General features: G+C 36.5%; 1 protein-coding gene across 1 annotated transcript; it reads right to left on the bottom strand.

Annotated features, from left to right (window-relative positions):
- Window positions 1-1,960: 1,960 nt before the first annotated feature.
- Window positions 1,961-3,262, bottom strand: LOC149158419 (UDP-glycosyltransferase 72B1-like). Its single transcript, XM_089433976.1, has one exon. It carries the CDS (start codon window positions 3,260-3,262, stop codon window positions 1,961-1,963), a length of 1,302 nt encoding a protein of 433 aa, XP_089290102.1.
- Between the last annotated feature and the right edge of the window lie 8,067 nt (window positions 3,263-11,329).

Genomic DNA, 11,329 nt, shown 5'->3' on the forward strand with positions numbered 1-11,329 from the left:
GTGGTATCGTACATTATGTGTAGGTGTATGTGTTATGTTGTGTGCAAGGTGTAGGTGTATGTATTGTGTGGTCTTGTACATTGTGTGTGAATGTACATGTTGTGATGTACACTGTGTGTATGTGCACGTGATTGAAGAGAAGGGAAGGCATTGGGTGCTTGCTGGGTGTGGCAACTGATCCGGTGTGTGTACAGAAAGAAAAAAGGCAATAGTAAGGACCGATTAAAGGATAAGTATTAGTATTTTATTTTAGTTTTATTATACATATGATTTGTGATTTTGATTTATAATGATTACATGTGATCTATGATTTTGGTATATCATGATTGTATGTGATTCTTGATTTTGGCCTATGATGGTTGTGTTTTGAGCTAACTAAAGTGATGTGTTTATACATGATGATTTGATCAAACAACTAGTTTGACTTGTTATGACAATAACAAGTCAAACTTAAATGCAAGTGTACCTTATTGACGGACCACCAATGAGGTATGATTTAAATTTATTTCAATTCATTTTGAATTTAATAGAAATTATGTGCTTGGTACAGGAAAGCATGGAAATTTCCAGGTTGGGTGGTTGAAACTAACTACAAGAATTAGCAGCAACAACAAAACGAATTGGAACAGGAAACCATATGTTGGTAAAGCACTTTAGGTGTCATAGCTTCTTTATATATTATAATATGCCAACTAACTACAGCTCGGAAGAAGATGCAAGAAGTAAATCAAGGTAGCTATAGCCTAGCTTGACTTAGGAAATGAGAACCTTGTTCACTCGTCACACTGAGTGGACACCCAACCCAAACTGAGAAGAAAGCCTTAGTAGAGCCATTGTGGGACACTGGTTCTCAGTAGTGTCCACTGATTTCCATGAGCATGCTATCACTGGTAGGATGATTTTGAGGCAGAGATATGCTTTCGTTGTTTGAAATTTTGATGTGAGGAAACCTTGCCAAGAGATGGATCACCTACGATAGGGGATGTTGGGAAACTTGGAAGGTGAGTGACTGCACAGAAGGGGTGACCGAATTGCTCAAGGGACTGTGTAGCAGAGAAGAAAAGGTCACGGATGGATTTGTTTTGGTCAATTAACATTATAAGATGGAATTAGATGCACATTGGGAGTGTGCCATTGAACAATGAGTCGGTAATTATTGACAGAGATGACAAGTGGTGTAAGATTGTAGCGTTGGACATGGGATGCAACTTTGACTTTGGTACTACTTTTGAGGGTAGAGGTGTAAGCCTCTAGATTCCCTTGTTGCATATGCTGACATCGTATCCTTTTATTTGTTGGTTGAGCAAATGTGCATGTGTATATTATTGTAAACACTGTATCGAGCAAGATTTATAAAGGTCCATAGACAATATGATTATTAGTTGATTGAAACAAATGTGTAGAAGTGTATGTGGTTATTGTAAATACCATAATCAACGATGTTATAAATCTCCAATAAATGGTATGCTTTTGAGGTTTCAACACTGGTCATTGTGTGCTTTTCATTTCAATGGTCTTGGTGGTTGTAGGTGTCATTTAACACCGAGGAGGGTGTTCCCCTAAAGGGGAGGGTTCTGTAATAGCCTTGGTAAAAATTCATGTAAAAAAAATATAAGACCAAGGTCATGGGATACATATTCCAAGTTGAATGGTGGGAAAAGAAATCCTAGCATTTAGATTATTATAACTAAACGAAAATGGCAAAGACAATGACAAAGGCTTTGGAAATGATAAATGACATTTTGGCAATTTATTTATGAAAATAAAGGAAATTAAGAAAAAATAATAATAAAAAATCACATAATGCATGTGACCAGAAAAATAAGTAAAACTGCACCATTTTTTGAATTCATTCACGGCCTCCTCCTTCAATTCTCTCACTGTCGTCATTACCCTCATCCCACTTTCTTCTTCCATCAATTCTCTAACTGCTCTCTCCACTTCTCCTCTTTTTATGAATTCATTCTTCCATCTTTGCTGCGATTGCCACCTTAAACTCTTTAACCAGTAGAAGGCTGTTCATTCTCTGTTCCGCAAAAAGAGGCCAACTGATCATCGGCACTCCATGTGAGATGCCCTCCAGCGCAGAATTCCAGCCACAGTGAGAAAGGAAACCGCCGGTGGATGGGTGGGAGAGAACAGGAACCTGAGGCGCCCATGAAGCAACAACAAGTCCTTGGTCTCGGGTTCGACTCTCGAATCCCTCGGGTAACAGTTTGGGAAAGCTCTGTTTTCTCGATGGACAGAAAGCTGCTGGACGGACTGCGGAGCACCCACAGGAAGCGATGTTGACTTGCCATGGGAGTTTGGTGACCTGAGCCCTGCGTAGAGCGGCTCCGCTTCCGAAGGAAACGAAGAGAACCAACGAAGGCGGCTTCTTGTGTAAACACTTCAGGCAATCCGCCCGTCCGTTTTCCACAAGTTTGTCGTTTTGTTGAAGGGGCGATGATGGCATGAGCGGCCCAACTGGATAAATGTGGGGCATTCGACCAATCTCCCTCGGATTAGATATCTTTCCTTCCACAAGAGATTTGATCGCTTCATGCTCTAGTTCCTCGAACGTGTTTACCAAAGCGCACAGACGTGAGCAATGGTGGTGGATCCAATAAAAGCCTTCATCCGACCTGTCCTGAAAGGGAGTTGGCATATCACTGCCAGGGATCGGCGGAGTGCCCAGTACCACTATTGGAAAATCTACATCCTTAAACGAAATTGGGATCTCCGAGACAAGGTTAGGAAGAGATAACGTCACTAAAAGCATAGAAGCAGTGGAAGTGAAGAATAAGTATGTGGGTATACAGAGCTCGGCGGCCACATCGAACATAGTGGAGCAGAAAACATCAGTGACGAAAGCAGAGAGGGGAGAGGCAGAGTCGACGAGGGATGCGAGAGCATTTTTTACTGATCCTTTCGATTTCTCGAAAAGTTTTGATATGTAAGTTTCCATTTTCAAACATTGAGCGCTTTCGATCTCTTCCTCCAGCAGCTGGATGATGTTGATGTCGAGACCTGAGGACGCCATGGACTCCGCATAAGCAGCCATGAGACCAGGCGACAACAGCCATTTTCTGGTGATGAAGGTGATGGAGAGTCCATGGCTGCTGGAGAAGCGTTTGGTGAGTTCAGCGACAGAATGAGATGGCCCATACCCGCAGAGGGAAAGATAGCCACGTGGGGTTTTGGGCTTTCCATGGGTGTTCTCTGTGAATGAGTCCAAGCAATGGGGAAGAATATGATCTGTATGTCGCTCCGCACATATCATGACATTCCATTCTCTGCTCAGTGGAGTTGAAATGAAGGAAGACACTGCGCAAAGCTCATGGCTTGAAAACGTGGGATGACATCTTTCTTTTAAAATTCGTTTACATTTTATTCTATAAAAGTAACATGAAATCGCGGGAATTCTAAATTGGTTTCCATGTAAACTAATATCACTTGGGATCATAAAAATTATTTCTGGTTCATTTACGATTGGGTACCTTTGAAGCGACACTGCCATCTCTCAAGTTATTACGTAAATATAAATTAAACCTATGAAAGAGAGCAAAATTTTGATTCCTCTTCATTGATTTTTTTTAATCAAATTCCAGTAGAACAATGCGCACCATTCATCGATGCTTTCACTAACAATGATGCTTTCTACGAATTTTCTTCTTGACTCGTTTTAAATACGAAGATAAATTCCGGGTTCTCATATTTCTCGTAATTTTCCCTTTTTCGAAACTTAAATCTAAAACTATTTTTAATTTCAAAAAATATTTATTTAAAATCCTTCTCTTATAAACAAATACATATTTATAAAAGTAGTCATCAAAATTTATTTATCCACCCTCCTTGGGAATAGAAACATGCGTCCACAGGGTATCTTTTTATATTAGGGCATACTGCCCTAAAAATCCTTTAGTAGCAAAAAACGAATCTATGTGAATAAACTACAAAAACATGCGTCATGTCTTATGCTAGCCTGCGTGGACCTATTCTGAACTAATTGGCTCTCTATAAGCTAGCGAGGCCTTTAGTTAAGGAAAGAGGGAGGACGTTATATTACTTAGTTAATGAAAGAGGATCCCCTCAACACCTTATAAAAAAAAAATTTGAAATATACATAAACCCTTAATCCATTAACTCGAAATTAAAAAATAACCATAGTTCTCTTGACCAGATCTACAAAATACCATAAACAAAAAACCATCATGCCCAAAACTATGTGCAAATCTCATGCACAAAACGATGAGTAGGTACCCCCACCATATTTGGGTCCGCCCCCATCCTTGAGTGTGCATGATTTTTTTTTCCTTCAATGCTGCTCCACACTGTGATCCCCATTATACTAGAGGCAATGTACAACAAAAAAAATATAACATATACCCAACATGAATTTAGTAAATATGAATAAGTGACTGAATCAACGTTGATTGCGAAGTTCTCAAATACCTCCCAATGAATGAATCAACCTTGGTTTTGGGCTTTCCATGGGTGTTCACTGTGAATGAGTACAAGCAATAAGGAAGAATATAACCCAAAAAAAAATATAACATGTATCCAACATGAATTTGGTAAATATAATAACTGACTGAATCAACCTTAATTGCAAAGTTCTCAAATACCTCACAATCTCGTTATGAGAGGCGAAACAATTAACTTCTCCGCTATCAAATTCTAAAATATTTTTAAAATCTACCATTAACGTAAACATATCCCAACTGAAAATTCATCATGGCAACCGTGTCCATCGATCTTTTGTATTAGTTGCATAACACCCTGTGTCCTATTTCCAAATGTTATAGTATTTACTAATGTCGATAATTATTATAAATTATAATGTATCTATCTCTGAAAACTGAATCTAGATCCGAAGTATAAGGGAAACTCTTATACAAATGATATACTACTCGGCTTCTTTTATCTTTCTTTTTAAAAAAATCCTATTTTATGAACGTAGAAAACGATATTAACCTACAAAGTCAAAGGGATTGCCCAATAAAATATATCTATTTATAATTATATTATAAATTATAAATTATAATGTATGTATCCCTGAAAACTGAATCTAGAAAATTATAATGTAAAAGGCTGCTCCAAAGTCCAGGGAAACTGTAGGGCACAATTTGCCTCCATAAGTACTACTTTGCTTCTTTGACCTTTTTCTTTTACCAAAACCTTATTTTATGATTGTAGAAAACGATATTGCTATTGCTACTTACAAAGTCAAAGGGAACGCCCAATCGAATATATTTATTGATATTTCCAATATCGAACTCTTTATCCATAAAAGAATACTGATTATTCTTTAAATATGAATGATTATGAGATTTTTGAAATATATTATTATGTAATTTATGTTGATTTAATTATTTTTAATTATTTGTAAGGGTTAGATTCTATTAAACTCAAAGGTTGTGTAGATGTGTTATTGATTAGGTCAGGTTCATTTAAAAAATGTTAAAATAAAAAATATATAAATTTTTAATATTGTAAAATTTGCAGGAAATAGAATATAAATAATAGTAAAATATTACAATATTTTATTTTTTAGCAATTTAATTTTATAGATAATTAGATAATTTAAGCAGAAAAGATACTAAACAATTTAGTTATGTTGTAATAAAAATAAGTATAATAAAAGAAAATAATTTTTAGATTGAGGGTTTAAAGGTTAGGATGGATATCTCACTTATCATCCAGCATAAAAAAAATTAAACAAAAGATAATAAAGGAGTGTTGCGAATGAGAATGAATAGATAGGGACAAAGAGCCATGGGGATTTTAATCAAAATTAATAAAATATTAAATAAATTAAAGGCAGAAAAAGATTAACAATTTAAGAAAATGGGAATGAGTTAAAATAAAAGTGCTGAAAATAACTCAAGGATGAAAGCTAAACAAAATAATAAAAAATTAAGTAGCAAACTAGGGACAAAGAATTGGAAGAAAGATAATGAGAGAGAGCGGGAATACAAAAGATTAGCATAGAAATCCATTCAGGTAGAATTTAAGACTAATTAATTAATTATAAATAATGATATAAATTAAATTTAAAAATATTAAAAAGACCTCAGGATAAAATGAAAGAATGGATATATAATTAAAGAACAAATGAAGAGAGATGTTTTTTCTTAAGGGAATAGGGGAAATAAATAGAATAAGAGATGAAAGGGTGAAGGAGGAGGATACAAAAAAGTGGCGAATCATAGGTTTCCAAGAATGACTGAATTTGTAGCCATCTTCACGATTGAAATTATTTGGGTGGATTTTAATATCAACAACTTCTCAGACAATTCAAGTGGAATAGGAGGGTTCTAAAGTAAATATTTTAGTATCACCGAAGCAAATTAGGTAGTTAGATTTATGTGAATGTTCCTTGATGGTTGATTTGGTAAAGCGATTATGATTGGTGTCAACAACATATTCTTTGAGGCAAGTTTGGAAGGATCTATTTATTTAGACAATATAGGATTTTCCACAAGAGCAAGATATTTGATAAATACCTGAGCCAAGCATCGGATATGTTCTATCTTTAATAAGTTTTAAGAGGTGCTTGAGGGTTTTATATGGTTTAAAGAAAGTTTAAATATTCTTTTTAGAAAGAATTTTGGATATACAAACATTGGTACCATGTATGTAGGGCAAAGAGATGCAAGTTATGGGAAAGGGTGGGGGGACAAAGAGATTGAGGATTTGAGTTGAGAATTACAGTTTAGCTTAAAGTCTCTACGAATTTGCGAGGAGTAAACACTAGTTCTCAAGGCTTTAGATAATTGGGATTTTTCTTGAGCAATGAATTGGGGCATAGATATTCATCGTGCTCTAATGAATAGGGTTTGTAGAACAGTGTATTTTTGCTCAGGATTTTGACGATAATGGGTATGAAGGTATTTGTCAATATGGGTCTTTTTTCGATAAACTTGGTGTGTAAGGGTACCATGAAGTTGATGGGAGATAAAGATGTCATGGAAGGGAAGGGAATTGTCATTCTATATTTCCATGGTAAATTAGATGTGGGGAGAAATGATGTTGAGATGGTTTAGGAAGGAACTAAGGGAAGGAAGGCTATGAGGCCAAATGACAAAAGTGTCTTCAACATAACAGTACTGACACTTGGGTTTAAAGGGAGAACTTTTAATATCTAATTCTTCAAATTTTTCCATGAAGATGTTAGCTATAACAAGGGAAAATGAGGAACCCTTAATTGTGCCTTCATTTTGTTCATATAAGTTACCTTTAAATATAAAAAAGAAAAAGAAAAAGGAGAAGCAAATGTTGTTGAGATTAAAAGTTTCTAAGTCTACAATATTGGAAATGGTGCTATGAGCCCCATGGACATGAATTTTAGTGAATAAAGAAACGACATCAAAGATAACCATAATGTCATTCAGATCAAGAACAAAGTGATGGGGTTTTAGGATAAAATCATTGGAGTCTTTGATAAAGGAGGAGGAATTTCCTATAAAGAGTTAGAGTTTGGAGGCTAAGAAATGAGAAAGTGCATGAGTAGGATCATTAATAAATTTGTTTATTGTATGAAAGGGGATATCATTTTTATGGATTTTGGGTTTACCATAGATCTTAGGGGTCTGCAGAGTGTGGGGCATTAATCGTTTTTGGGTGTTGGAATATAAAGAGGAGGATTTGATAGTTTGGTGATCAAATTATTAATGGTGTTGATGGGGTTCTTGGGGAGAGGCCTATAAGATGGGGAAGATAATAGGTCAAATATTTTGGACTCATAATCACATGTGTTCATGGGAAGCGTAGCATTGCATTTATCAACTTTGAGTAAGATGATATCAAAGTTATCATGAAGGAAATTAATGGCTAAAAGCTCATATTTAGGAAGATTATGCTCAAGGGGTCTTGACGTTCGAAGAATTATACAACAATCTTGCTAAAAAAATTTAGCCTCATGTGGCGGATGTTGTCTTCCCATGAAACTAGAGAATCTAGGTTAGGTTCTTAGAATCTATGAAACTACAAAATCAAATGCCACAACAAACTACTTTGCAAAATGGAATATAAATAACAATAAACCAACATGTGCACAAATACACAACATTTTACAATTTTTCAATAGCCCAACTTTGTTATATTATCAATCTATAATACATCATTCTAGGGCTCTCGTACTAGGGATCATGGTCCTCATATAATCACTAATACAAGAATACAAATTTAGGGTTTGGTTTCAACAATTATGACAACCAATCTACCTTGAACAAGATACAACTGACTAAATAGTTGATGTAACACGCCTCACAACTCCGCTTAGTGATATCCTGAATACATATGCTGGTCCTTCTGCTCCTAATCTCTAGCGTCACCTCTAAAAATGGATTATACTCCTTTAGGTAATTGAACTGACTCTCCAAAATGCCCTCTAGTTGATCATTAGTTCATTAATGAATTAACACATAGGGTCTTCTTTTGAGTTGTTCACAAATCCTTCTGCCCATAACTTCTCTTCAACTCTTAGGGACTTCTTCACTCTATTTCCTTCGTGTGCTGCTCTAATGAGGAAAACTTAGGGCATGGAGGGCGTCCCTCTGTCAATGTAATATGTCCTTCTCTTAAGCAAACTTTGGTTTGAGACTTCCTTGTTTTATGCTTCAAAGGTCAGTCCTTGAGCATCACACAATTTTCACTCTCCCAGAAGACCTAATGTCCTTCTTAATTCTGCACTTAAGACCTCTTTGGACATCTACTTGTTTCCCTCCTAACATCCACAAGATTCCCAACCAATCTTTGTCCAACCTGGACTCTATCCACTAGCAACACATCAATTCAAAAAGGGTAAACATATCTTGTTCCTCAGAATATTTCTTCCCTTATTGACCTCGGCCTCTATGCACATTTCTACAATTTTCAACCGACTATTACGGCTGTCTATAACTATTGTTACAACCCCAAACTTGTCTTGAAATCTCCTCAAAATGACTACGGCTAGCTGTTATAGAACATTTTGTCACTATCCCTGTACTCCCCATTCCTTGATCCTGGAGGACCTTTACAATGAACCCTACGTGCTTTCCCTTCATGAAGAAACTCCCATTGTGTCCCTCTCCATGAGCAGAAAAATTCCCTTTTGCACCATTTCCCCAAAATCTTATGTTTCTCGCAGTTTACAAGACTAGTGCTGATGACCCTTGTCCTCCTCGCGCTGACATGCAGGGATTAACACTGTCCCTAGTGCCAACTAGAGTGACTGAGATTTGTTTCAGTCGCACCGATCCTCTTTTGGAAAGTTTTTAAAAAACGAGCTGGAGCTTCCAGCTCTAGAAGCTTTGTAAGGAAATCTAGTAAATAGTTGAGCCAGATGGAGTCGAGGATGTCAGTTTGGGCTCCTTTCCCTTATAAGGATGGAACTGCCTCAAGAGATAAGACCTTCTCCCATGAGAAGAGGAATAATCTTCAATCCGTTCATGCTATAGTAACCTCCCTTTCTCCCAAGCACAAGCTAGTGTTGAAGTGTTGAAGTGTTAATGTTGGTGTGCTAGTGCTTATTAAGTTTGGAGTGAACAACAAGCTATCCATAGTTGTAGCTCTCTAGTTGTGTGTGAGGGAGAAGTGTGAGTTTGGTTTAGTGTGAAGACTAAAGGGAAGAGCCTTAAAACTATCATTGTTGAGGCCACCATGGAATGCTAGCAGAAGTGTGTGGGAACTTGGTTTTGTCAGAGGAGAATAGCAACGTCAAGACAATGGTTGTAATCTCTTCTTGATTCGAAATATATGCAACTATCGATTGATTTCCTACATAATGTGTCATCTCACATGTTTATGGCTTAATGTTTCTTGACTTGTTAAGTAGGTTGAATTACAATTTTTCTATTATCATGGTTGTTGTTTACTTGTTGTAGGAATTTGAAGAAGGAAACAGGAAATAGCTGGAGAAAGCAAGCAAAGCCATCACCAAACTGGATAAGATTACTAAGAAGTAGGCCCTCTTAATTGGTTATAACCTAAGGAAATATTCCATAGAATGTATCAGTTGTGGCTAGACGCATTATCGGGCTAGAGGAATTGTTTGTTTCCGCACTCATAATTTTACTTCACCACAAATTGGCAACTCCACCGGGGAACCAATCCTTTTGTTTGTTTTCTTGGAATTTCATGGTTTTGTGTGAACTTTTCTAGTTTCACCATTTCCCTTTAGGTCTGTCTGCTTTTCTTTGCATACTACTCTCGGTTTAAAATTCATAGTAGTAAGTCTGGTCCCAACTTTTGAAAATTTTTATTTTTTTCTTTGCATCCTCGCTCAACGCGCTTATTTCGCTCACAATCACGTCGATCAATGTGATATGCTAAGAAAAAGTCACGTCGACCCCCTTCTGGCACTTGTTGTCACTTAGGCAGTCACGTCGATGCCTATAGGTGAAGATTAGGGTTCACCCCAGATCTCGACTAGTGTGTCTTGCTCTCTTTATTTCTACCTTGTAGCTTGTTTAAGTTGTGTTCTCCCTGACTAGCAAGCTTCATTTAGCTTGGTTTGTGTGCTTTCTTGGTTTAGCCCACCCTCTGATGTGTTAAGTCTAGCCCTGTGTGAAGTTCTTTTTTATTTTTCTTTGAATCCCTCAATTAATGCTAGTTTTCATTTAGGTAGTTGAACCGATCAAGCCATCAACACTAGTTGAAGTACTGGTCAGTCGTGCCTATCAACGCTAGTTGTCAGTTTGGTAGTCGCTCCAGTCTCTGAGTTAAGAAAAAAATCAGAATTTATCCCATTTTAGTGCCAGTGTGTCTTGACCCTCAAACTCTCTTTTTCCTCCTAGAAGTGACTAGGATGCTTTGTTTGCTAATTTTGATTGATTGATTAGCTTGAAGTTTCATTGCTTGACTTTTGTTGAGTTTTTTTGGATGGTTTCTATGATCCTAGGGCATCTAGGTTAATTACCATTCATTTGTTTGTTTACTCATTGTGTCAAGTTGCTAATTTGATGCTTCATTTAATCCATCTTTCAGTCGCAACATCTTCATTGCTTCATTTTCAATCAAATGAGTGAAAGAGTCTCATTTGTTATCTTATTTCAAGTGCCTCTTTTCTTGTTCCGAGTATAGATTACATTGCTTAGTTTGTCGATTGAAGCACTTATGTGTTTGGTTTGTTCGATTCAAGAAAGAAGTAGCTTCTAGTTTCATTTATCATGCTTTAGATTTGATTGATGCTTATTTGTTCGGAATTATGAAAATTTTCATTAAAGTGATTTATGTGAAAGATTCATTTTTCATTTTATGAAAAGAAGAACATCATTCTAGTTTACTTAAGCGAAAATATTGCATTACTAGCGTTATTGAGAAGCTAGAATTGCATCATCATAGGCATGGAAATGAAATGGAA

Source organism: Pinus tabuliformis, chromosome 5_2 (genome assembly GCF_031772625.1).
Source record: "Pinus tabuliformis cultivar Carrire ecotype Pingquan chromosome 5_2, CPIR1, whole genome shotgun sequence".
Lineage (NCBI taxonomy): Eukaryota > Viridiplantae > Streptophyta > Pinopsida > Pinales > Pinaceae > Pinus > Pinus tabuliformis.

Excerpts from the sequence above, each read along its gene's own strand:
- LOC149158419 (XM_089433976.1), bottom strand. The coding sequence starts at position 3,262 with ATGATATGTGCGGAGCGACATACAGATCATATTCTTCCCCATTGCTTG.